The 27,242-nt window shown below is 43.7% G+C and overlaps 2 protein-coding genes across 3 annotated transcripts; one reads left to right on the top strand and one right to left on the bottom strand.

The window, feature by feature from the left end:
- The first annotated feature begins 267 nt into the window (after positions 1-267).
- Positions 268-10,686, top strand: AMDHD1 (amidohydrolase domain containing 1). Of its 2 annotated transcripts, none has more exons than XM_063394900.1 (9): positions 268-397; positions 2,142-2,248; positions 3,524-3,588; positions 4,169-4,446; positions 7,170-7,395; positions 8,337-8,461; positions 9,338-9,431; positions 9,829-9,989; positions 10,366-10,686. In XM_063394900.1, the coding sequence occupies exons 1-9, from the start codon at positions 276-278 to the stop codon at positions 10,478-10,480; spliced, it is 1,293 nt and encodes a 430-aa protein (XP_063250970.1). In that variant the 5' UTR covers positions 268-275; the 3' UTR covers positions 10,481-10,686. The 2 variants fall into 2 exon arrangements, with proteins under 2 accessions (XP_063250970.1, XP_063250969.1); XM_063394899.1 differs by lacking the exon at positions 268-397 and adding an exon at positions 459-657.
- Positions 10,687-12,747: 2,061 nt separating this feature from the next.
- On the bottom strand, positions 12,748-27,242 carry HAL (histidine ammonia-lyase). The gene is made up of 20 exons (XM_063396290.1): positions 24,939-27,242; positions 24,445-24,505; positions 24,248-24,275; positions 23,889-23,963; positions 23,718-23,790; positions 23,542-23,608; positions 23,322-23,359; positions 23,112-23,237; positions 22,694-22,833; positions 21,179-21,226; positions 20,426-20,573; positions 20,246-20,341; positions 20,072-20,130; positions 19,214-19,294; positions 18,406-18,471; positions 18,142-18,307; positions 15,899-16,033; positions 15,216-15,324; positions 15,053-15,122; positions 12,748-14,638 (listed from the first exon to the last, which is right to left on the bottom strand). Exons 1-20 carry the CDS (start codon positions 25,183-25,185, stop codon positions 14,489-14,491), a joined length of 1,983 nt encoding a protein of 660 aa, XP_063252360.1. The 5' UTR covers positions 25,186-27,242; the 3' UTR covers positions 12,748-14,488.

Genomic DNA, 27,242 nt, shown 5'->3' with positions numbered 1-27,242 from the left:
TGTCTGCCTGCACACCTTGCGCGGTGGGAGGTGTTGCGGTCCCTCGGGGGTTGGTGCTGCCATGCGGGCAAGGTGGTCGGGGCAGGCAAAATGATGGATGCTGGGGAGGTGATGGACGCCGGGGAGGGGGCACGTGGGCAAAGCAGCGCTCCCAAACCAGAGGCTCCTATTTTCTTGGCAAAGGGAAATCTCCAGGTGGTGCTGTGAGGACTGAGAGCTCCGGGAAGCCCCGGCTGGAAAACCTCGTGCTTCGGAGATGCTGACGAGCCAGCGCGATGCACGGATGTGGTCCCGTTATCCCGGAGCGAATCCAGCACAGCATCCCGCGCCTGCAGCGGGCTGCGGCACAGCGAGGGCAGCCCGGGCCGGGCAGGGCCACGGCCGTCTCCGGAGCTGGGTCGGGCTGGTCCCGGGCGAGGCGGGGCTGGACGGGACGGGGGGCGGGAGGGGCGCCGGGCCGCGCCCCCCGGGGGACTTTGAGCCGAGGGGCCGGCGCTCGGTGCCAGCGGCCATGGCGGGCCCGCAGCGGCACCGGCTGCTGCTGGAGAACGCCGAGCAGCTGGTGCTGGTGTGCGGGCGAAGAGAGCCCTACCTGCGGCCCAGGGACGGCGCGGCCGGCCTGGGCGTGCTGCGGGCCGCCAGCCTGGTGGTGGGGCTGTGAGTGCGGGGCCGAGTGAGTGCGGGGCCGTGAGTGAGTGCGGGGTTGTGAGTGAGTGCGGGGTTGTGAGAGAGTGCTGGGCCGTGAGTGAGTGCGGGGCCGTGAGTGAGTGCGGGGTTGTGAGTGAGTGCGGGGCCGAGTGAGTGCGGGGCCGTGAGTGAGTGCGGGGCCGTGAGTGAGTGCGGGGTTGTGAGTGAGTGCGGGGCCGTGAGTGAGTGCGGGGCCGAGTGAGTGCGGGGCCGTGAGTGAGTGCGGGGTTATGAGTGAGTGCGGGGCCGTGAGTGAGTGCGGCGGGGCCGTGAGTGAGTGCGGGGTTGTGAGTGAGTGCGGGGCCGTGAGTGAGTGCGGGGTTATGAGTGAGTGCGGGGCCGTGAGTGAGTGCGGGGCCGTGAGTGAGTGCGGGGTTGTGAGTGAGTGCGGGGCCGTGAGTGAGTGCGGGGTTGTGAGTGAGTGCGGGGTTGTGAGTGAGTGCGGGGCCGTGAGTGAGTGCGGGGCCGTGAGTGAGTGCGGGGCCGTGAGTGAGTGCGGGATTGCGAGTGAGTGCGGGGTTATGAGTGAGTGCGGGGCCGTGAGTGAGTGCGGGATTGTGAGTGAGTGCGGGATTGTGAGAGAGTGCTGGGCCGTGAGTGAGTGCGGGGTTGTGAGTGAGTGCGGGGCCGTGAGTGAGTGCGGGGTTATGAGTGAGTGCGGGGTTATGAGTGAGTGCGGGGCCGTGAGTGAGTGCTGGGCCGTGAGTGAGTGCGGGGCCGTGAGTGAGTGCGGGGTTGTGAGAGAGTGCTGGGCCGTGAGTGAGTGCGGGGTTGTGAGTGAGTGCGGGGCCGTGAGTGAGTGCGGGGCCGTGAGTGAGTGCGGGGCCGTGAGTGAGTGCGGGGCCGTGAGTGAGTGCGGGGCCGTGAGTGAGTGCGGGGCCGTGAGTGAGTGCGGGGCCGCGGGCGGGACGGGCTCTGCTTCTCCCGCCGGGCTCGGGTTGCCGGAGCTCCAGGCGAGGCTGGAAGGCATCCCCCAGGCACGATGCAGGGTTCCCGGTGGCCTCCTCATAATCCACTGGGAGAGCAGTCCTAAAGTGGCCGATCCCTGTAGCTTCCCAGGGCACGGGGCATGCTCCGGGTCCGGGCAGTGCCAGTTTGATTTGAGCGCGGGGACTCACTTTTTTGATTTAAATGCCCTGCGGATGGATACCTGCTGGAGCGATGCCGTGTGCTCGCTGATCCACAGGAGGAAAACAGGGTTAGCTACCGGGAACTAGAGCAGAACCAAGGTGTCATCCAGAGGGATCCAAGCAGAGGACAAAGTTATGGCAAACAGCTTGAAATGCGTGGCATTACCCCAGTGTTTGCTGTGCATCTGTAAAATAAGCAAACCACCTCTGCGTGGGCATCTTCAGTCCTGCTGAAGGTCCTGCCCCTATTGCTCCAGGAGCTGTGTCGTTGAGCACTTGACTTTTAGACAGGCTCACACGTTCTTTGTTCATTGTGTTTTGCAGGGATGGTTGTATCAAAGCTGTGGGCCAGGCAGATGTTATCCGCAGTCAGTTTTCGGAAGCAACATTTGAAAGGATAATTGACTGCTCTGGGAAGTGTGTGTTACCAGGTAGGTGTGTTTTTGTGATACAAAGGAACAGCACTGCCAACAGGTCAAGGGATGTGATCCTGTTACTCTACTCAGCCCTGGTGAGGCCACATCTGGAGTGCTGTGTCCAGTTCTGGGCTCCACAGTACAAGAGAGACATGGAGCTGCTGGAATGAGTACAGTGGAGGGCTGCAAAGATTATGAAGTGTTTGGAGCATCTCTCTTATGAGGAGAGACTGAGAGAGTTTGGTCTGTTCAGGCTCAAGAAGAGACGATTGAAAGGGGACTTCATCAATGTCTATAACTATCTAGAATGGGGGGTGCCCAGAGATCCAGGCTCTTCTCAGTGGTGCCAAGCAGTAGGGCAAGAGGCAGTGGATAGGAACTGATGCACGCAAGTTCCACCTGAACACCGGGAAGAGCTTCTTTACTCTGTGTAGGTGGCTGAACACTGGAACAGGCTGCCCAGGGAGCTAGTGGAGTCTCCCTCCCTAGAAATATTCAAGCGTTCTTTTGGGCTTCATGCTGGAGCTCTGTCTCCTCTTGTTTTGTCTTTGGATCTGTTCCTCCATATCATAGATCACAACAGGAACGTGGCTGACCCACAGAGTGACTCTTCAGATTCACTGCTCTTTTTGTACCCTCTCAGCCTATCAGCCCTTCAGCCACGGAGCTCAGTCTGTCCATCCCTCCCACAGCTGTTTGGATGCAAGAGGGATTTTAAGTCACTTATTCTGCAATTTTGCCTGATAAAAAATCCCCAAAAGATGGGCAAGTCTATTGCATGTTAAACTGTCCGAGTGGTGTTGGTACATGTGCTGTCAGACCTGTGTTTCTCTTACAGTGGTCTTGCCATTCAGCAGTGTCAGTTTCAGAGCTTGTAGAAAAGACTCTGTTGCTAGAGGAAGTCTAGTGTGCTAAGCCCAGCCTAAGCTGCTTGTCTTTGTTAAAATAGTACAGGCTTAAAGTCTAATGAACTCTTTCAAAGTTTGTTGTTTATCCTTTCTTCCACGGTTTGAAAACTTTATCAAAATAACATGACCAACTCAGCAACTGATGCATTTACCTGGAGACATTTTGCATAAGGTGTCAGACCTAAAGAAAAAAACAAGAAAGAAAAGTAATAGCCTCTGAAGAAAATCCTAGATATTTTGCTGGTTGGATTTTTATTTCTTGCTAACAAATAGAGACTTTTTAGGGGAGCTTCTGCTGTGTATTTAATTTGCTTGTGTGTTCATAATCTTTTCTCTTACACAGTGAAGTAACTCAAGTGTGCATTTACTTTGTTTTCTTTAGGCCTGGTAGATGCACATACACATCCAGTGTGGGCTGGTGATAGGGTTCATGAGTTTGCAATGAAGGTAACACCATAAAATTACACAGACGGATTTTTCTTCCTCCTTTTTTCTTTAACGTATAACTGTTTCTACTTCCTAATGACTCTCATCTTTCTTTTATAGAAAATACATAATTTACATTAGATAATCTACCTGAGGGAGGAGGGATGATTTTTGAATACTGACAGGCTGAGAGAGGAGTGTACCTGCATCCTTTGCAGCCACCCTTGATATATTTTTGCATTAATTAAATCAATACAGGAACGCCACCTTCTATTACCATCTAAGTCTTGATTGTTTCCTTTCTTTTTCTTTTCTGAATAAATGAAATTTTAGCTAGAGAATGGTTTTCCCCTTGGACTCGGGGGAAAGCAGATCTTCAGAGTAATTCTCTTTATGCCACTTCTTACAACATTTCTTCACTTAAGTGGAAGGGAGAGAGAAATAAAGAGGGAGGGAGGAAGAATTAATGGGGATTTTTCTCCTCCCTTGAGCTCTCTCATTGAGAAGAGATCTCAAGGCACTTTCCAGAGTCTCTTGGAAGGAAAACTGTTCATAGCTGATTGTATGGGGGGCGGTTTTGTGTCCTTTTCTTTAACCCAAGCTGGCAGGTGCGTCCTATATGGAGATCCACCAGGCGGGGGGAGGCATCCATTTCACGGTGGCGCACACGCGGGACGCCACGGAGGAGGAGCTGCTGGCCTCCTTCCAGCGGCGCCTCCAGCGCATGCTCCGAGCGGGATCCACGCTGGTGGAGTGCAAGAGTGGCTACGGCTTGGACCTGGAGACCGAGCTCAAAATGCTCCGGGTGATCGAACGTGCCAAGAAATCCATGGACATTGGCATTTCCTCCACCTACTGCGGAGCTCACGCCGTGCCCCAGTAAGAGGCCTTGGCCTTCCTCTTGTTGAGTACTGCTGCTTTGCAGGGAAAATCGCTTTCTTCTGCCTCGCTCCTGAGTGTACTTAGAAACCACCAGCCAATATTTATAGGAAGCTCTCCTAAATTTTAATTTGAAGGAAGGCAGGGCAACATTATTTAGTGACTCCTAAATGCCAGCATAGGCTTAGCACAGAACCCCTGCCTCCTGCTGATGCTCACACAGATTGAAGGGTTTCCTGTACAGAAAGTTCATCTGCTTGCATTTGCTGCTATCCTTCAAGCTTGGTCTCTGCCATGAGATTTTATTTGACCAAGCAACAACAAAAAAAATCATATTTAATCTTTATATAGCTCCATAAACAGAGTTTAATGATGCTTCCATTAAATGAAGACTTGCATACATCTTATAGCTATGAGATGAAGATTAAACTGCGTTTAATCAATTATTCTGATGGCTCAAGTAGACATATCATAAAAATCCTTTCTCACTGCTGATTTTTATTTTGCTGTGATGAAGATAACATCTTCATGTTATCAGATTTCAGTGTAGGAAGGAACTAATAAGGAGTTTTAGCTAGATATTTTGACATACTAAGTGGTAGGCTGCTGCAAGACAAGGCATGTGAGATGGAGGCAGGCTTATTATGTGGCAATATTCAAGAGATGTTCATTAAAAGAAAAAAACATACTCCAAAAAAAAAAACTCAAAAAAACCCCCACCAACAAAACAAAACAAAACACGCACACACACACAAAACAACAACAACAACAACAAACCCCCAAAAAACACCAACCCAACCTTTTCTAACATTCAAGAAAACATGACCCAGAAAAATACTTTTTTCAATCTAATTCTTGTGTATTTGGAGCAAGATGGCAAATTATCCTTTGTCACTCTAACTATGGAACATGAATCCTGTATCATCTTCAGTAACTGGAAGATGGTTAAGAATAAAGTAACTGATATCAGCTGAAGGCAGCAACTACAATTTAGAGGACTTAATGGTAAAATAAAATTGGCCTTTCACCCCACACTGTATATATATTTCTTAGTCCTTCCTTCCTCCCTCTCCTAAAAGCCTTGGCAGGATCTCAGTCAAAATCCTGATAAATAGTCTTTCCCACCAAAATGCCTTGAGCATTCCTGTAAACCAATGAAATTAATTCCAGTTTGTCAAACATACTAACTCCCATGTATTAGGAAGACAGGTGTGCCTTCTCATTCTCTGCATACTTCGTACCCCACTGATGCACATCAAGCATAAAAAAATGTAGTAGTAATGACACTGTATTTTAAGTAAGGAGAAAAGGTGGTTGGGAATTTAAGGAAATTTCCTAAAGGAAATACTGAGTTACCTGTATTTTCCAGGGTCTTTTAAAATACTCTCTTCTCTTTTCAATCAAATGTTTGTGTCTAGACTATTTTGCTTGAATTTTATGCTACCCCTCAAACTTAGACTCTGGCTTGGGTTTTCATTTTGACCATGAGGAAATCTGCAGTTCTTCCTTGGTCCCCCCAGTTATCATTTTGAATCAAACCTATGATTTGGGGAATGTCTGGTTTTTAAAAATCATTATTATCTTTTATTGGCAAGTGATTATTGGGCCCTTTTCAACTTTATCAAGAAATTTTCACAGTGTTTTCCTGAGCAGAAATCTGCTGCATTAAAACAACAGCAGTTTTATTTTGCACTTTGGGGCATTATATCCCTCAAAAAGTGAAACCATTTCTTAGTGTTTCACTCTGTTTTGTCTTGGCTCTGGCCCTAATCTTTCAACCCAAATTCCTCCAAGGGCTGCTGAGTAGAAAGAAAGGGGAGAAGCCTTGGCACAGTCAGAGGGTGAGCAGCCCCAGTGACTGCTTCAGGGAGAAGGGAATGGAAGAAGAGCTCTGCTTTACAACCTTGTTTATAAATTCAGGCAGAATTTGGCTTCTTGAATTTCTGGCCATTGCATGGCTCAGCTGTGTGTGGTACTCCATAGTGCCAGTGTCTGCATGCCTTACAGTGCCAGAAATGAGCATTGAGAGCCTCAGGCATTTAGCTGCTCTACATCCCTTGGCCCTAAATGCTAAAATTGGAAAATGCTAACTCAACTGCACGTTTTGGGATTATTTGCTAGTTCTAAGGCATTTAATGATCTCTCCTGGATTATCTTTATGTAATAGAGGATTCCTAAATGATTCTGACTTTGGCAAATCAAATCCTGGGAAGTCCTTCTGATTAGAAACAGTTATCTGTCCATCACTCTGAATGATACAAAAGGAGGAGAGGTAAATTAAAAATGATGACTCATACTGCATATCCCTTTTGAGCTTTGATACTTGCATAAAAATATTGTATGAATACCATTTAACATATTTAAATGCTCATTTATATATTTTAAATAGTTATATTTTAGAATACAGTATAAAGAGGTCAGAATATATGAATAGGAATGCAGAAAAAATTGTTTTGAAGTATCCCATATCTTCGTTAGCATCCAAGATGCCAACCTTATTAAAAACATTCAGTAATACAATCTAATATTCTTTGAATGGAAAGCAACTCACGTTGGAGAGTACATGAATTACAGTGGGTTTTAATTTTTTAATTTGAAGTTCTTTTGAGGGATTTATATTTACATCATTTCCTAAGTAATTCAGTAATTGCATTATGGCTTGAGTGTGTGCCAGACTTCGAGGATGTTGCTCATATGGCTCTGTAACATTTTCTTTTCATTAGAGGGAAAACTGCTACTGAAGCCACAGACGACATTGTCAATAACCACATTCCTAAACTGAAAGAACTCAAACTACGTGGTGAAATACATGTCGACAATATAGATGTGTTCTGTGAGAAGGGAGTCTTTGATCTGGAGTCTACAAGGAGAATACTTCAAGCTGGAAAAGATATAGGGTTACAGATTAACTTCCATGGTGATGAGCTCCATCCGATGAAATCTGCTGAGGTACGTCTTTCTTAACATTCATTTTTGCTCCTATGAGAGCCCAGCCTGTGAAAGATGTGCAGTTTTCAAAACTGAGGTTGTCTTTTCTAAGACTTTATGAAATAGACCCTCTGACAGAAACAGATGCCAGGAAGTGCAGTCCATGTGCAGCTTTGGGAGGAAGCCTTGACCGGTGCGACTAACATGCACTGGCTAATCAAACATTGACTTTGCTTATCTTCTGCATGGGATACAGATCAAGGAGGGGGATATCCATACACCCAAAAATGACAAAAACATGCTTTCTGTGCAACTTGAAAAACATTTTTTGTTAAATGTCTTCTTAGAAGCAACAAGTCAAACTGCAGTGACACTCAGCAGTCTTATTACTCGGATATCAGTATCCTCAAGCACACTCAGAGAGGTGATTTAGTCAAGTCTAGGTTCCCAAATATCTTGATAAAGAAAGTCTCTTTGACACCATGTTTCACCATCATTTAAATATTGCTTCCTTCCTGTGGGGCCTGCCCAAGCCGTACATAAAAAACAAACCAAACCAACCCAAAAACTTGGTTGATCATAAAAGCCTATTTGACCTCCCCATGGAAATTTTCAGTTCAGCATTCAGTTTTGTGAACTATTTTCTGATGGATCCTTTATCAAGAGGAGTTGATAATGCTTTCATCCATGGCTCTCACACAGTTTGTGTGTTAGGCTGTTAAAGCACCAAGGTGTTTCTGAAGGTGGGCTTCTGCTCTGTGGGTGGATAAAGTGATCAACTTTTCCTGCAGTAAATTAACATTTTGTCTCTGTATTCTGATTGCCCTTTAAAGCATTCTTTACTATTTATCTTCTGATATATTTTGCTTTAATAGTGAATTGTCTCTTCCAGTTATTTAGAAACAACTTTTTAAACTGAACTAATTGAGAATAGTGAGTAATTTGCTTGAAAATTTACTTAGCTTGGAGCTGAACTAGGAGCCCGGGCCATCAGCCACTTGGAAGAAGTTACTGATGAAGGTATTGTGGCGATGGCAAGAGCTAAGTGTGCTGCTGTCCTTCTGCCAACAACAGCCTACATGCTAAGGTAAGGCCACTAGATCCAAGGGAAACTTCTGTAACTGCAAACCCATGTGTGTGGTTTGAGGTCTTTTAGTCTTAAAGCATAAGCGTGTATCTATGCCTTAAGGATCAGTCTGGGTCAGTGAAGGCAATCACATGTACAGAGAGTACAGAGAACTGAATGAGCCTCCCTCCTTATGTCTGTCTTCTGCTGGAAATCCTCAAAAATCTGTGAGATTGCTGAGAAGTCTCACAGTAAATCCAGAGTGGTTTTACAGCAGCTATGGCTAAAATTTCCTAGAGAGTGTATTTCCAAGTGGCCACCCTGCAGACATCTACACAGATTAATCCAGGGGATGAACAATTTTGAAATGACTATTCCAGATATTGAAGTTATTGAAAACATCTTTTGTAATTGCTAAGTGAAAAGATCTCTAATGTATGCAGGCTAAACTCACATACTCAAAAATTGAGAAGGGACTATTGCATTGCATGTGCCACTGCTCATATTTTGGAGCCTGTCTTTGAAGCTGTAAGAACTAGAAAATAGTTTTTTTCATAAATGAAGATTTTCATCTTGTAAATTCTTAAGTGGCTGAGGTCTGAATAAATACCAGAATTTCAGTGGTCTGGAGGCTGATGGTTGGCACTGGCTGCTGTCACATGCTGTTACTGCAAAAGCTGTGCTCACACTTCCCGTTTATGTTGTCCATATGGTGATAGGTAGGGATGCAAGAGGGGAATTTGGGCTTTCATCTCCATAAGGATCAGTGTAACTGAATGCATGAATGTGGCCAAACAGAGAGATGACTTTTGCCCTTGTAAATCATTGCATGATAACTATTGTTATTGTACTGATTGTTACTGCAAATTGTACTGATAAGTTTATTTTTCCCACTAGACTGAAGCAACCTCAAGCTAGAAAAATGTTGGAAGAAGGTGTTATAGTTGCTCTTGGCAGTGACTTTAATCCTAATGCATACTGTTTTTCAATGGTAAGATAATCCTAATACTGAAACCACAGAATGATGGAATTTCTTACTTGTATAACTTTTGTATAGGTCTTGCACGCTTCAAACTGGTTTCATGTGGACGAGGAGAGCTGCGTGCCCCACACAGACAGCAGCCTGTGTTTGTTTGTGTGTATTGGCAGTTTTTGCCAGAAATTCTTGAAATTAGAATGGGTTCCATCCTTCATATGCACTGGGAGGCCTATTCAAAATGCTCTCAAAGCTACTGATTTTAGAGTTCTCGTTTTGGAATTGGCAAAATTTGTGTTGTACAAAACAAGTCTTTCTGTTGTGCAAGGAAGAAGGAGAGTGCTTAGGGATTGGAAGTATAAGCAGCTTTGTGTTCCTGGTAACTCCCATTGTCCTCTTCCTTGCCTACCAGCCTATGGTGATGCATCTGGCCTGTGTAAACATGAAGATGTCAATGAATGAAGCACTGGCAGCTGCCACCATTAATGCAGCTTATGCTCTGGGCAAATCAGACACACATGGCTCCTTGGAGGTTGGCAAGCAGGGGGATCTTCTTATCATAAATTCATCAAGGTTTGTTCTTCCACTGGCATTTGAAAGGTGTTTTAACCTTAGTTATCTTCAGTGAATAAAGGGACAATGGTAGCATTTCAGACCCACTTTCATTTTCCTTAATTACTCCAATGGAAAACAAAGCCTAAGACTTTTGGGGCTGTTATTACAAGTAATCCATGCCTAATTAAAAATTACCTGGGGATAATACGTGTTTATTTTGTGGAACAAATTCTCTACTGATAGACTCACTGTATTCATGCAGCAAGAGACAACTTCATGTAGACATGGAATAGTGTTTTCCCATTTTCAAGCAAATCTTATAAGATTGCCAGGTATGCTGGGCATACCTGCTCGTATGCAAGTTTATATATTCTTAAACATCTTGTCTTTTTAGGTGGGAGCACTTGATTTACCAGTTTGGTGGACATGAAGCATTGATCAACTACGTTATAGTTAAAGGAAAAGTCATCTATGAAAATGAGAGGTGTGAGACAATGAGCAGTTACTGAGAGAAGGCACTATTTTAGTAAGCTACTAAAATCAAATTAGCATGGAGTATTTCAAAGCAACAGACAAATCAGATTTGTATTTACTGGTAAATTGTTTGCCTGCTCACCTTACTCTTATTCAAATAAACCTTACCAAGCATTACCCTTTTGGTGCATCTCCATGTCCATTGTTCTTCTCTTCAGCACAATAAAATAATTTCTAATTGTATCCGTCTTAAATAAGACCATTTCCAAAAATGTTTTCCTTTACAATTAATCCATAATATTATTATATTTGAAAATAACCCAAACAAACTGGCAATGAATAAACAGAGTTTGGATCCAGGTAAGATTTACTGAGGAGTGTGATGTTAAGTAACTGTGACAGAGGGCCAGGAGCTCAGGCATGCACATTCGGGATGGCCCTTGGCTGTATTGGGAGGATATCACATGCAGTGTCATAGAGATGTTCCAGAAAAGACCTAATTTTATTTATTCTAGGCTGAATCTGAAATAATATGAGACGTATTTGCTTGTGGAAGTTTGAATGTGATTCTGGTAAGTAAGTATGATAACTTTTCCTCAAAGCCATGTTGAAACTCAGGAGCCTAATTTTTTAAAAGCACTCTTTCATTTATCTTTCAACTACGGCTTTTTTTCCCACAGCTTGAAACATCATTTAGGAATACAATGTGTAGAAAAAAGGATGATACAGCTCTGGAGAATTTAAGCTTTTGCAGTATTAAGCGGAGGGTCTGGGGTCGGAGGGTCTCTGAATACCCATGGACTAAGTATTTTCTTCAGATTTTCAAAAGGATGGTGGCTGCAGAAGCAAAAGGGATTTACTTTCTGAAGGTGAAGTCATAAAATTGCACCAGACAAGCACGAAGAACTTCACATCAAAAATAATTATTGATATAAGCGTCATAACCTGTGATACAGAGCAGAGTGCTTTAGTGAACCAGAGCCTTGAGGAAGGACAATGGTCTCATTCTGATTGACAGGTATTTGCAAGCCATCACGAACATGTATAAGCATTATTATGACCTTCTGATCTCCCTGAGCCTTGGGCATGTCTATTAACACCCAAAATCTGCAAGGCATCCCCTGTAGTGTCTTTATTCATGCTTTATTTGATCCAGGCTAGCCAACTAAATCAGTTTTTAAAACAATGTAATAGCATTCCTGCCACCTGACATGTTTTCTTGCAAGCAGATGTGGTACCAGATGTGGGTGTGGAACTTTGTTTTTATAAAGCTTGAAAGGACATCTCAAGTATGTGATTGCACAGTCCATTCTGCCCAAGACAGCCTTCATAAATAATGTTTATACAGGGATTTGGGAAGGCTGTCAGAGAAGGAGCACAGGCATTTCTTAAATGCAAGGTGCGGGCAGAGTGGTGCCTCTCAGCTCTGCACAGGCACGCTGCAAAACTTGAGTCCAGCGTGCTGCAGTGGATCCCTTGGTCCCAGGCAGCCAAAAGCAGAGGTGAGTGGGAAGCAAGGCCCAGAATATCTTCTCTGAATGCCCAAGGCATTTGGCAACCTGCTAGGTTGCCAGCAGGCATGAGCCCTCTCCTCAGGGCATGTTTAACATGGCAGGTGTCACACTCAAAGGCAGCCCAACACTGGTGCTTTGGTTGTCCCCTGCAGCATAGCCAAGAGCCTGGGGAGGCTTTCAGCTTGTGCTGAATGCCCCTCACCAGATCAGTACTGCCATGTCATCCCTGCACCATGAGGTGAAATCCACGTCCTGACTCTTGCATTGCAAAACAAAGCCTGTGCCAGAGGTCAGTGTTGTGACACAGAGCACACTCAGTCATGATCCCCTCTGTGGGGACAGGGCCCTTGGCAGACAGGAGAGACCTGGTGAGCCATGGGAGTGTGGGTCTGGGTGCTATTGCCTCAGGTTTACATTCACTAGTCCTACACCTCCTCTGGCCCGTGTCACTTGTTCTACTTACTACCAAATTAGGCTTTTGCTTTACGTTTTCATCATCACACATTACAGGAAAATAGATTGCTACAGCCGGATGTGAAACCTCAGTTTATTGATTGCAGGTGTGAGCCCATAGCTCTTGGAAAGCTGCATTAAATGCAATGTAGTCTATCACCAGAATATAATACACTTGTTCTGGAGCAATGGTCTCCATAGCTGTCTTGGTTTGAAAGACAGATATCGGCTAGGAAGGGGCAGGACCTCCCTAGAGATGGAGAATTCAAATCCCCTCCCTCCAAATTATTCCAATTAAAAAAAATTAAAGGAGCTTTCAGACAGAGGTATGGGGGTAGGAATAACAGTTCTTTACTAGTATATATGACAAAGCAACAAACAAACAACAACTACAGCATCAATAATAAACAGAACCAAGAACCTTGAGGGCTTTCTTTTACAAAAGCCCAGAGCAGTTTTATCTGGGTGCCCCTGCAGGGCTCCGAGAGGCCGAGCTGGAAGGGAGGAAAGTCCCGGGCTGGTGGATGAGATGAGGAGCTCTGCGCTGGCAGCTGGAGCAGCAGGGGGTGTCCTGGCAGGGCTGGGCAGGGCAGGGCTACAGAGTAGCAGGGGAACCTCAAAGCTCCCAAGAAGCAGCGGCGGTGGGGGGAGGCTGGAGAAAGCGAGTTCAGGATTCCCGGGTACACAGCAGATGACGATAGATTTCCCAGGACGAGACAGAGGCAGAGGGCAGCCTGACCGTCCTCCTCGGCGCTGAGAGCAAGAGTGCCTCCCCCTCCCCCAGATCTGTCTTTTTGCCTTTCCCAAAGCTCATCATCTCTCTCCTCTGAGGGACACTCCCAGGGACTCAAAAACAATAGGTGTAGCCTTGTGCTGCCATATCCCTCAAGTAGTCCCTTTTGTTCTGACTAAGTAGTCATCAAGGCTTCTTGGAAACTTATGGGGAAAAATTCTGTGAGAAGAAAAAAACCCCAAATCTAACCCCCAACAATAGCACATTCCTATGCACACAGCTTTTCTGATTTATGAAGCACCTGCTCTAAAAGTGCTCCTATACAATAGCCTATATCTCACATATGATCTGCAAGAGAGAGAGGAATTAAGTGTAAAGATAACCTTGCTTGTGGCAAAATGAAGAGGTTCACAGCAGTTACCCAAAGGGGGAGAAGATATGTAAGAATATCAAACTTAGGCTGTTTGGTATCATTGGTGCAGATGAAGAGAAAACAAATGAAAAGTTGACAAAACAATTACTGGTTTCAGCAGAAGTTTGAATGACTTGTATTCAGAAGTTCATGAAATTCAGTCAAAACCACACTATGATGACAAAGTTGTCTTTTACACACGAGGAAAGCAGTGAGACTTTACTATCTATTTGTGCTTCTGAGCTAGACAGTCAGGTCCTCTAGCTCACCTGGAGAAACCACATTGAGTTTGAGTAGAACAGCCATGCTCAGTGTGAAAAAGGCATATTGTGTGTGTGGCTCTACGCAGATATTTACTATATGTAATATGCTAGGTAGAAAAGTTATGCAATATTAACATTTAAATAATATAGTAAATGTAGTTTTAACATTAAGTCTTAGTAGAAAATTTGTGTGTAAGATATTTTCTTTAGCTCAAAAGAAAGAAAAGATGAACAGGAGGTTTTTAGTATAGAGATAACAGTTACAAGAAATCCTCTAGTGAAGAAGAATTTATGGCTCCTTATCAACAGAAGTAACCTCTTCAAAGACTTAAACCAGACTTGCAGACGCCAGGGAAAATATGCATAGTAATGAGGAGGTTGCAGAAAAGACCGAAATTTCTCTCTAAGTTGCCCTTCTCCTTCACAGCCTTTGTCTGGAAAGGAGGAGGGACGGTAGTCCCGGGCTACCTTTTTTCTTTGCTCTTATTGTCTCATTATTTGTCCTGTCTCTGAAAACTTTTTAAACTTTTATTATTGTATTAATATTTTTGTAACCAATTTTTATTCTTTATTAAATTTTCATAAATTTCAAAAAGCGAGTGATTGGCGTTTATCACACTCAGGTAAGGTTCTGGAAAGGATCTGCTCTTGCCAGAAGATCACAACTCTTAAAGTTCATTCTGATGCTTGTGGTCATGAGTATCATCAGCACTGATTCTCAGTGATCCCAGGGAGAAGGCTGTAGGTGAAATGGGTCTTGATTCAGGGATGTGTTCCCTCCTGTACTTTTCAATGTAAGGTTTAGCCACTTCCCACACCTGCAAAACAAGAATGTGAAACAGCAGAGTCAGAGGCAAAGAAAAGGTCAGCTAAGACATCAATGCATGCATTCAGGAAACCCTGAAGAAAAGTTTTTGGGTGGGATATGCTATATGAGAGAAGCAGAACCAGAGAGGTAGGTAGAGCACGGTTAAGGGAAGAGCATGTGGAGGGAGCTGACAAGGAATGGAAAAGGATACAGCTCTAAGGGGACAAGGTGAAAGGATTCAAGGCAAAAATACTTTGTCTTGTCTTGTTACCAGGCTAATGCTCTGTGTGCAATACTTGGGAGATAGTCACTGCCACTTGCTACATAACCATGAAGAGGATTGGGTAGCGAAAAGAGCAGCTGGCATGGACAAAGGAAAAGGCTTCTAGACAATCCTAGGCACAAGCCAAAAGCCAGCACTTGCCTTCTGCTCCACGAGGAGCCTGTGAGCTGCTTCAATGTCTGGGGCCATGAAGCGGTCCTTTATCCAGGGCCTGTAATGAGACATTGGGCAAACATTAACCCCCCCTGCCAGCAGCTGCTCTCCAGGCAGGCAACCTCTGGGGAAAGTGTTTATCTGCTCTTACCTCACCACGGAGCGCACAAGGTCGTAGACCTTCTCCAATGGGGTTGTCGTCCTCAGAGGGCGGAGGAATTCAATGCCCTGGCAGGCAGCGAGCAGCTCAATGGCCAGAACTGAGAAACCACAGCAGCAAAAGGGATTTGGCAGGCGTAGCTCAAGGCAAGGTTTCCTCTGTAAAGCTATCCCTGGCCTTTGTTCTCACTAATATGATATGGTTCAGGCTATGGGGAAAAAACCAATGCATCCACACCCCCTAGAGAGCCAGCCCAGAGGCAGGATCGTTTCATGGATGATGCTGGGGGCAGTATCCAGCATTTGAGAAAGCAGATTTTGGGTGCTCTGTTGTACAGACATTTCAAGTGTACCAGGATCTCCTGGTCACCAGAGTCTTAAATCCCCAGGAATCTCTTTCATGGTAACTTGAATACTCAAATGTAATGTCCATCATAAATCAGAATACTTTTTTAGCACTGAGAAAAGAGGAGCCTGAGCTAAAAATTAAAGTTCTCCCTCTGAATCTTGCCAGAGCCCACATGAAAACACCAATAAAATGACAACACTTTGGAACAGTCTTCTGCCTGGAGAAGTTTGCATTGTACCTGCCTACCTCACACCTGATCGTTATTGGTATTAGCTCCTCATTTTCATGATCCAAGGTCTGTCTGGAAGTCATAATTTTAATTTTACCTTGTTCCACATGTTCAATAACTCTCAAAGCTTTTCTTGCAGCCCATCCTCCCATGGACACATGATCCTCAGTAGCAGCACTGGTTGAGAGAGAATCCACAGAAGAGGGGTGGCACAAGGCTTTGTTCTCAGACACTGCAAAAACCCAGCACAATGAATGTGGGACAGAATAGGCATGAGACAGCAGATGCAATGGACAACATGGAGATAAGAGCACCTTGGGTCCAGCTACTGCTCCTCTTTCAAGGATCCATCGGTATTTTACCTGGACTGAGTAATTTTTAATAACCACCTTGAAAACTACCATTGCCTCTGAAAACAGTAACCAAACATCAGTCTTTAGATGCAAATATTAACCAAATATGGAACGATGGCTCACTCTTCACTCCCTCATCTCCAGTTTGATTACTGTGGCTCAAAGGCCTGGAGGAAACTGAAGAAGAGCAGACAGCATAACAAACACAAGCCTGGTGCTGCCTGTTGCTCTAGGGCAACTCTCTGTAAAGGGCATTGGTTCCTTCTGGTTTTGGTCATGAATATCACCCCTCCCCTGCTTTCAAGAATACAGCTAGAGATCAGCATCTGGTCTGCGCATTGCAGCTGAGGCACTTTCAGAACTTCCTCTAGAAAGATAGGGGAATGAAATACAAACCCTCTCCCTCCCTCACCTCACTACAAGGCTGCCCATGCCCCTGAGGGTGACACACTCCAGTTTTGAAAGCCAGGTGCGAGGTCTGGAGTAAATTCTCATGCTGCATCCAAAAGCAACAGGCATATGGCTGCAGGAGAGGCCTTAGGCACCATTCAGTGACAAATTGAGGTTGAGAATTGCTCTTTTAAAGAGAAGAAATGAAGTCTGCATTCACAGCACTCTGGCTGCACTCAGCCTTTTCTTTCTGAAGCCCAGCAGGATGCTGTGTAATGCCCTCGCCAAATTAATGGCTTCAGAAAAGCAACAGGAGCAACAGAGAGGTGGTGACACCAATTGCAAATAGGCTGGAGTGACAGTCTAGGACCAGAGCCCAGCTGGCACATTCAGGCAGGTGACAGCAAGTCCCAGAGGAGCTGCATGTGACCACTGTAAACAGTTCGGTCTGGCAGGCACAAAGCTGCTGGAGCAGGGGCAGACAGACATATCCAGTGGTCTTGCAAAATATATGCTTTGTTTTTTCAGATTTATCTATTTACGCTGGGAGTGAAAAACATTAGCTGGTACACAAATAACCCAGAAACTGGCAGAGTGATTTGAAAAATACTGGTGATTAAAAAAAAAGTCAAGAAAAATAAAAGGAACTCAAACTTCAATTCAGATAAAATCCTGGCTGTTTTGATCAGGATGAGAAGATTTTGACCCATGGACTTCTAGTGTCAGTAGAGGCAGAGCTGTAATTATCATTTCCCACAGCAGAAATCACAAACAGCCCAGAATCTGTCACTCCAGATTGCAGAAGTGTGCAGTGAAACCTGAAGCCATGCAACCAGCCGAGGCCTGGACCCATCCAAAACTCTCCCCAGCTAAAAGGTAAAGGTTCCAGCCCTTAGAAAAGGGATGAGCACTTCAGTTCCTCTTCCAGACCCATCTCCCAAACCAGCCTCTAGGTAGGGCTCCTTTAGCACACTGATTTAGTTAATTCACTTGTTTTTTTCTGCAGAATGTTTATCTACACATTTATCTGTTATCCTCTGTTCCTGTGTTTGTTTGTAACTTTTAAAATTTACTCTCTTCTCATAGCATATTTATCTTTCTATTGGCTCATGCTTCCCTGAACCTATGAACTGTAGCATCCCAGCAGCCAGCAGGCTTCTTGTTCCCTTAGCCATAAGTTCTAGAGGAAAACCTGAACAGATGTTTAATTTCAGGGTGCTCCCCCAGTAGCCACCCCTGTGAACTCCGGTCTTCTGAGGACTGTGGGGTGTGGCAGTGATGTGCAGACCTGACTGTCAGATGGAGACAGCCACTGCTGAGGGCATCAGGCCACCTTTGAGACAACCCTTCTCAACAAAGTCCACTGAGAGTTTGCATGCTCAGAGCACTGAACATGCCCAAGGGTCGGTGCAGAATAAGGAATTTAAACTGAAATAATTGCAGCTGCACCCAACACTCATACTTTACAAGACAGCACAGAACACACAGAGACAGAAAACAGGAGCCAGATACCTTTGTGTCTACTATTAGATTATATCTGTCTTGAAAAAACAGTCTTTCTATCTTGCTCTCTCTATGGTATTGCTCAAGCACTCACCCAGGGCAGCTGCAGTGCAGTGTGCAATCATGAAGCCTGAGTTCAGACCTCCTTCAGTGACTAAAAATGCAGGCAGTTCACTGAGTGAGGGGTTGCAGAGCCTCTCAATTCTTCTTTCACTAATTGCAGCGAGTTCATGCACACCAATTGCTAAGTAGTCCAGAGCCTACAAAAGATCTCATTACAGCAGATGACAAAAACAAACAAGCAAAAAAAAACAAACCAGAAAAAGGTTTCTTTCCCTTTCTTCAAATGCTGAATTACCTTTGCAGGATATTCACCATGAAAATTTCCTCCAGAAATGGTCTCTTCTCTTTCAGCAAACACCATCTTTAAGGAGAAGTTAAGGCCCACATGAGTGAAATATAGTTTACATGAGTGATATCTGCCAGCGATTGGAATATCATAACTGAAGGAGTGTTTGTGCCAATAGGCTTCTATTTGCAAACATGTTATATTGCATCCACACTTCCACTTTTCAGGAAACGAAGACACAATCTCAGTCCTTCAAATTTGTAAGTACAATTTTGACATGCACATTTTCCAAATAAGCTACATAAAGGGAGGTCTTTGATAGAGGGTGCAAAAAACCCCCCATCTGTTCAGATCCTAGCATAGATGTTCAGTTCCTTGATAGATTCTCTCCATGACAGTTACAATTTTGGACAAATTAGAACCAATAATGCTTATCAGCAATTGATATGATGCTATGTACAGCATCATTATAGTGCTGACAGAAATGCAGCCTTGCATTACGGTGCTGACAGAAATCCTTCAATGCAGTCATAGGGAAAGGAAGAGAGGTTGCTGTTGCAAACAATGGCAGGTATTGACCAAAGCCAGTTAGGAGATTTTTGCCTCCTGTGTGAGTAATTATAAAGAAGAAAAGAATAAAAAAGGCCAAGCAGAATTTTATATAGTAGTAATGAAGTATGAAGTATGAAGTATGAAGTATGAAGTATGAAGTATGAAGTATGAAGTATGAAGTATGAAGTATGAAGTATGAAGTATGAAGTATGAAGTATGAAGTATGAAGTATGAAGTATGAAGTATGAAGTAATCCAAAAGATACAGGGTTGTCCGTGGCGCTGTTGATTTCTGTTGTTATTATGTCCTTCACAAAAGCAATTGTATCATTTACAATTCCATGGACCTAGAACAAAAGACATTAGTGTCTGAGCTCAGCATCTGCCCTTAGATCACCTTCAGGATGCTGAGTGAGCTGCAGGGACCCTCCTTCTCATCATCCCACTCAATTTTCACACATGGAAGATGGTTTTGGATTTGCTTTTAACATCAGGGGCATCACTGCCACTCTTAGACCCTTGAAAGATGGTATTTACTATTACTGTGGCAGTTTTGCCAAAAGAGTAACTTGAATATGGCATTTTTTACTTATTCAGGTTGGTTTACCTAAATGGAAGATATTTATTCAGTAGCAGAAGTGCATGAGGGAAGAGGTAGCCTTACAAAGACTCACAGAAAACAAAACCTCTTATTAACTAATTAACTTCCATTAATTCCACTGATTTAATAGCTTTGCTCTTGTTAAAACACATAGGTCCTAGCTCTTCCAATATGTCTGAGATACCACACTCTCTTAGCAACACTCAGTTCATGTTATTAACACCAATGCAGAAGAAAATCCCTACAAAATCTTCAAGCATGGAAACCAGCATTTTCCCTCTGCTTCTGACCCTTGGGCACTCCCAGATCTGGACACAGCTTTGTTAGATGCTGCCCGATGTGTACATGCACATGATCAACAAATTACATGTCTCCATTAACACCACTGTGAAGCAAAGAAGAAGCAAAATACAGCCACTTCCTCTAACAATGTCAGACAGCACACAACAGACTGTATTTCTGAGGGGGAAATTTCACCATCATTTATTTATTGTGACGGAGGGATCTAAATGTCAGTCCTTACCTGAGGGCAGCAGCGCATTGTGTACGCGTCCTGAACTCGGTCACAGAATCTGTGGCTCTCTAGAAGACACAAGGAGGGCAAAACCCAAATATTGCTTACACAAAAGCATTGTGTCCTGTTGAAGGACCCAGCCTGTCCTGGTAACCTGAGAGGGTGAAGGTTAAGACTGTTCACCTGCTATTTCTGATGGATGATGGTCAGAATCTAGAAGGGACCTGAATCGAAAGGCCACTTCAGCCTGCCCTCGATGCGGGCGCACTGCATGGATATCTAGTAAGACAAGTTAGACTGTCAGGCTGTGCCTCTCTTGTCAGGAGCTGTTAAGCAAACAGACAGGGAGGGCCCAGTACCCACCAGTGTCAAAGGCCCTCGTTGTACCCTTCAGGACCTCGAGTGTGAGGGCAGCGATGATGTCAGCTTGCCTCGCTATAGCCCCAGCTCTTTCAACCGCCTCACATCCCAGCGAGGTGATCATCTGTGTCCCGTTGATGAGGGCCAGACCCTTCCAAGGGAGAGCAGATGTTAAGATGTTAATTTTCATTGCCGCTATTCCACGCAGTGTCAATTCCCTCACTGTGATATCTGTGATATATCTCCTCACATGAAGGAGTTAAAGATCTTTGCCTAGCTTTTTGCACCATCCTGAAATCATAAAATACACAGCTTGACTGAGCATCTTTGCTACATAAAGTGCCAATGCTCATGACCCCACTAAGTCACTGCAGACACCCTTGGAGCACCAGTAGTTCCAAGCAAGTCAGATAACTGCTTCAAGTCAGTCATCTGACCTCCTGTTATGGCCAAAGGGCAGGTACCTTGAAGATGCCTCTTAGCTGTTTCAGGATGGTATAAAGTCCTTTCTGAAGAGGCTTCTCTGTCTCCACTGACCACAGAGCCAATCTGAACACCAAGCTTGGGTCTGACATTTCAAGTCAAGTAGGGTAACACTAGGAGTGGTGAATCCCACTCCTGACAACACTTCATGATTATCCTTGAAGCTTGATTTAAAACTATTATTAATTCATGTAATGCTTGTATTGTACATATAAAGCAAATAGTGATTTACTATGCTCGTTTTCATCAGCTGGCATCATTACACTTTATTACCTCTTTTGGTTTCAAGGTAATTGGTTTCAGTCCATGGGCTTCCAGGACCTGTGAAGGAGTTAAATGCCAAGGCAGTTAATGAAAAACATTTTTCAGTCACTAAAGTCACAAAACTAAGTCACTAAACCTTAAAGGTCTCCATGAACAGAAATTTTAACAAATTTCTCAAGTGATGGAAGAAAAAGAGGTTTTTATCACAAACATATAACGTATCTTTTTTTGCTGGGCTAAATAAAGGGCTTCCAAACTAGCACCTCATTTCTTAGTGCCAATACAAGAAGTAGCAGGAGCACTGAAGCGTCATCTGCCACTGTCATAGCTCATTAACATCTTCTGTGTTCTAGGTGATGGGAGAGGGCAATAGGAAAGGAGGCTGGAAACCTCTTGGGAAGGCAGTTCTGCCTATACCCTACCTCACAGCATTTTAGCTTGGCATAAATTATTTCTTTTTAAATTATCCCTAATCCTTTCTATAGAAATCTCTAGTGACAGGAGGAGTCCAATCCAGTTTGTTCTGGATATGTCTATTCTATAGGCCAGTAAGTCTTGTGGGAAATGGAGAAACAGCATAACCTATTTCTCATTTAATCCTCTCACCCTGTCCAACAGAAGAGGTAACGCATCTCAGAAGTGTACAGCTATAACTTCTGGTCTTGAAGATCCAGGACATACTGGTCTGCTTCCTCTTTCCTCCTCTCCCTGTGTAATTCTCAATCCTTCTCCAGTCTCTAGTGATGTACACCTATCAATCCATGAATGAGTCTGATAGCCAAATATTCATGGATAGGAATTATAGGTGTAGCAGAACAAGCTACCATGAAAGACTTCGGAGGGGGCTGGAGGTACTTAACACAAGATCAATCTGTTGATGTGTTAGTGGCAGAATAACAACGGATTAAAAACTAATTTAATTTTAACATTTCCATCTTGTGAAGGAGAATGCTACATAGGCTCCTTGTAACCCTAGTTAATTTATCAAAAATGAAATATCCAAACCTGTGTATTTACTTAATGCCACTATAAAATCAATAGAAACTTTACTGCACAGATCTTGCCTCCAGTGAATCTCCAGGTACTCTCTGCATTTGAGAGGTGATCTTGGATTTTTTAGAAAAGCATTGATGCTCATGGAGCTGAAGATAGAGTAATAATTCTTTCATAGTTGGTATCATATCCTGTCCCTTTCTCCAGTTCATAAATGATGTCAGTGTGGTATCTTGTATGTAGTACTATGGCATGATATTTCTTTAGGGCTCAATAACATGCTGCTTATTTATGTCTGCCTCAGTGACATGTGGGTCAGTTCTTGCATACTCCATGGATCTACCTTCCTCTAACTAGATGATGAGTAGCTAAAGGCAACCTAGTCCCAGTTCAAAGTGGTAGAGAAAATCCAAAGACTTTTACATGTTATTAATCTGAGAAAAAGCTCTCTTTCTCTCAAAGCTACATGCAATTTGAAAAATGAGTCAGCAAGCAGAAAAAAACCCAAACTATCAGCTGCATGAATCTTACATATTTAGCATCAGCCCAGCCACTCTTCGGGGACCACATCTTTCCCTCTCCAATTAATCCCAGAGCAAGATGAGAGAGAGGGGCCAAGTCTCCGCTGGCTCCAACTGTCCCTTTCTCTGGGATATAAGGAAGGCAGGATGCTAGAAAGAAACAAAAATCACTCCTTTTAGAGCCTTTCCCTGATACACTCCTTGGAAAACAAAGAAGCCAGCTTGTAAGTGTGGTCACAGTAACAGCCTACAATCATGGACAATGGCATCAATGGGACTACTCTCGTTGCAGCTCTAGTCCTGATCTCTCACAACTACCAGGTTGAAAGACCAACATCTGCATCTTGACCCATTGAGCTACACCTCTTAACAAAATAGTTAAAAGGGGAAAAAAGGGAAAGGATGATTTTCTTTAAACATCTTTTTACCATTAAACACTTCAATAACTTGCTCGAGGGTTTCCAGGGATATTCCACTGTATCCTTTGGCTAGGACATTGATTCTCAGTGCCAACAGCATGCGAGTTCTCTCTGGGGTCAAAGGTTTCCCCACACCTGAAACAGTAACAAAACCCTCTCGGTTACTCACCCGCTACCAACAAGGGCAGAAAAGGGGAACATCAAGCAATCTCTCATTACCTGCAGAATGTGAACGAACCAAGTTCACTTGAAGCTCCCTACAGAAAAAAAATATGTTAAACCTCAAAAAAAAAAAAAGTCTCATCAGGTTTTATTTTGCACAAAACAGAAAGAATTCCTAAAAGAGCTCTCTCATTTAACCCCAGCTACAGGATCAAATGGCTCCCTCTTCTTTCTTTCCTGAAAAGAAAGGACAGAGAAGGCTGCACACATACCATACCTCAGATTACTGTTTGGGATGACAGTCCTGGCAAACTTCCCAAAACCCGTGGTGATTCCATAAACAACTGCAAGAAAGGTACACTAAGTTAAGGTTAAGGAAGGGAAGGTTAAGGTTAAGGAGGGAACCTGATTAAGTTTTCTAAACAATTAATAGTTAAAAGCAAAAGTATTTACCCGTCTGTTCCTTTACGATCCTTTCAATCACTTCTCGTGATTGTTTGACTTTAACTTCAGCTTCGGGTGTGAGCTAAAACATAAATAGTTTAAATATTAGCTTATTTGTCATTATTTAGCCATAGAAAAACAAACATATAATTTTTAGCTGCCTTTGTTCAGAATTTTTACCTTTATCTTGTAGAGTCCCTTTCCTAAGTTGACCAAGTCCTCCGTTGTTAAGCTGTTGCCATCTAAAGAAATATACTACACAAAGAACCACCTTTTAGTTTGGGATATGGATACATACAAAGTTGCTTAATAATCAGTATAAATAAAAAATACAGTCAAAACTCAGCAACAACAGGAAGTTTCTTCATGCTTATTCATAAGACAGGAACTTGGCTAACAAAAACATCATAAGCACATTGTAGTTTAGTTTCCTAGACCCAGCCAAGCTTTTGCGAATGCTGCAGTGGCTGAACTCTCAGCATTTTCCGGTGAGTAGCAGGATTTTTTTACAGAGATGTGAAATTGTTGGTGATTCCTACCTGATCTGGTTCTCGGTATTTGCTGTATCTGAAAGTTTTGTAAAGGAAAAAGGGCAGACAGGATTTCACAGGCAGTGACCACTTCATTACAGTTGGCAATGTATTTTAAGAATGAAGGAATTCTAAAAAACACAGGCAATCTAGAAAATTATAAATCTCAAATTATAAAAACTTCACAAAGCACTCAAAAAGGATACAAATGAACTCCTTCTGGCTGAGATGGTATGAAATCTGGAGACATTATATCTCCTTCTATAACTAGAGGAAATATGCAGAATAAACACATACAGGATTAAATTGCATTCTTCACATAAGTTAATTTGTTATTTATTACAATTCACAGCAATAAGAATTCTAATTTCCAGTTATCAGTCCTGAACATAATTGCATGCTTTTGGGAAAATAACAAGGAAGTATGCATTTAATTAAGGTATTCCAAAGGCTAAGGCAGAACAGCTTACACTATCTATGACAGCAGATACAGAAGATGTATATAGAATCCTGTATTTTCTAACTTTTATGTAGTTCTATTCCTAAAATTTAAGTATTCTTAAATTACTGGACATTTTTCCATAAAAACTGTAGACAATCTCTCAGGTGCAATTTTAGATGAATCTAGATAAAGCCACAGTTTGCTGATTCAGATAACAACAGAGTCACTCTACAATGCAATCCTTAAGGCTTTGCTTACCAACTTCAACAAATTCATTGTCCTCTAGAGCATCCCCCACAGTATCATCAAGATCCAGCAAGCCAAGTCCCTTGCACCTTCGAATGTAAAACTTTACTTCTTCCACTGAGGCAAATCCCCCGTTGTCAGGTTTGTTTTTCATGTACCGTCTCACAGCTTCCCTTCCCAGCCACTCAACGGTGTTCGTGGAGCTTAGGCACGGCACTGCCAGCCACTCTCCTCGGACGTGCACCGTGTACCTCGGCATGTTTTCTCTCCAAAAATGGTTCCTTGACCAAGAAGGGCTGCAGCGTGCAGCAGCCGCACATTTACTGTCCGATGGCCTGAAGAGCTGTGCCTATCTAGAGCCCAGCACTGCAATTGGATAGAGGCAAAAATCCCACCCTCAAACTCCTCACCTTTGTAAATAAACGAGATCAATGTGTTTGGCTGACTTCATCCAATCAAACCAAACTCCAGAACACACCCTTTTCACAGAAAGGCACCTCCCTCCCAGCTATTGCCACATGAATTTTATTCCAAAGATCACATCAGGAATATAGAAATGAAAAACGAGGATCTGAAGCTTATGTACCAGGACTAGATAAATTGGACTAAGATGCAGTGCAACTGTTCTAAAAATGTAAGGGTTTAACAAGAATGAACAGCTATCACCTGGCAGTAAATCACACTAGCAAAAACCTCCACGAGAGACAGGGCTGCAAGAGAGGCACCTTGGGTCATGGTTGCTAGGGCTGAAAGAAGATTGTATTATGCTTTTACTGCTCTATCCAGAGCAGGATTAAAGCAGGTAGTAGAGGCAGCAAGCCTGCTTTAATCGGTCCCATGCTCAAGTTTGAAAACATAATTGTTTATTGTAGGTAAGAAAAAGATTAATTCATTTCTACAACCTTTTCCCTTATGCTCTGGAAGATGTTACCAGAACAGGTATCAACAAATACTAGGCCACATCTGCACACTACCAAGCCTGGTGTTGCTGTGTCATGCTTCCTTTGCAGGCAGAGGATGCAAAGAGGAAAAGATATGGAGATAGCTGTTGAGATGGTGCCAAAAAAAAGTTTAGCAATAACCATGTACACCCAGAATTGAAAATACCTCTGGTTTTAAAGGCCAAATGGTAGCACCACTCATAGGCCCCGCTTCCCACACTAGTGCTCCTAAACAAAGGAACTACCTAGGTCCCCTTCTAGGGTTTAATTATTGTAGGGAATGTTAATGTGGGATCCATTAATGGGAGACACCGTCCCAGCAGAGCTACCTAGGACCATGCTAGAGAAAGCCATGCCTGACACAATTTTCTTTTTTCTGACTCAGACAGCAAGAAACCAGGATTATCTGGCGCAGGAACTCTAACTGCCAAAGCACTGTATATGATACCTGGCCTTTTACAACAAAATGCACGTTACCCCAAAACTAGGGACATAAGGCATTTATAAAAAAAGGACAGTTTTCATTGCAATCTGGTAACTCAAACCAGAGCCTGTTAACATCAGCTATCCATGCCCTCCTCTGACCAGAGCTCATGCTCACATACAGAGCTGGGGAAGAAAGAGGAAGCAGGGGAACATTTGGAGTGATGACATTTGTCTCCATGGGTAACCCTGCTCTCCTGGAGATGGCTGAACACTTGCCTGCCCATGGGTAGCAGTGAATGAATTCCTTCTTTGGCTTTGCTTGTGTGTGCAGCTTTTGCCCTGTCTGTTAAACTGCCTGTCTTTATCTCAACCCGTGAGTTTCCTCGCTTTTACTCTTCCAATTCTCCAACATACCCCATCCCATGGGGGCGTGAGCAGTGGCTGCATGGGGATTAGTTACCTCCTGGGTTGAAAGTTATACAGATCAAAACTCAGAAGTAAATCAGAGGACAGGCTTCCCTCTCAAGTCCGAAGTGCTAGAATTCAACCAAACATTTTGCCACAATTATACTGCCACTCTCCTCTAAACCAGCACTTTTTGGTTTTGTTTGTCACCTCTTGATATGGATTATCCCTATGTCAGCAGATTGAATTCCTGTAAACCGATTATCTCCAGGAAAAGCAGTTCTTTTCCAACTTGCTGCACGATCCAGCCTACAGATGGCAGCATTCACCACAGCATCATCTAAACCATTGCCTGGAACTGCTGTATCAAGTACAGGAAAAGTTCAAAAACAATGGGAGAGCTTTATCTCCACTTGTTATATAAGCATGAGGGGTAGTGCCCAGAACTGGTTAAAAATCCAAACATAAAATGGATCAAACTGAGTAAGGAAAGACTTGGGCTTTAGCCCCCCTGGAAGAATAAGTTTTGAAAATAAATAGTGGG

This window comes from Prinia subflava, chromosome 4 (genome assembly GCF_021018805.1).
Source record: "Prinia subflava isolate CZ2003 ecotype Zambia chromosome 4, Cam_Psub_1.2, whole genome shotgun sequence".
Taxonomy (NCBI): Eukaryota; Metazoa; Chordata; class Aves; order Passeriformes; family Cisticolidae; genus Prinia; species Prinia subflava.
This window is presented reverse-complemented; position numbering and strand designations above follow the sequence as displayed.

Excerpts from the sequence above, each read along its gene's own strand:
- AMDHD1 (XM_063394899.1), top strand. The coding sequence starts at position 512 with ATGGCGGGCCCGCAGCGGCACCGGCTGCTGCTGGAGAACGCCGAGCAG. Across the intron at positions 4,447-7,169 it reads GGAGCTCACGCCGTGCCCCA|AGGGAAAACTGCTACTGAAG; the intron begins GTAAGAGGCCTT and ends TCTTTTCATTAG. Across the intron at positions 9,990-10,365 it reads CTTATCATAAATTCATCAAG|GTGGGAGCACTTGATTTACC; the intron begins GTTTGTTCTTCC and ends TTGTCTTTTTAG.
- HAL (XM_063396290.1), bottom strand. The coding sequence starts at position 25,185 with ATGCCGAGGTACACGGTGCACGTCCGAGGAGAGTGGCTGGCAGTGCCG. Across the intron at positions 20,574-21,178 it reads TTACCTTGAAACCAAAAGAG|GGTCTGGCCCTCATCAACGG; the intron begins GTAATAAAGTGT and ends CTCCCTTGGAAG. Across the intron at positions 20,342-20,425 it reads AACGAGGGCCTTTGACACTG|ATATCCATGCAGTGCGCCCG; the intron begins GTGGGTACTGGG and ends TTGTCTTACTAG.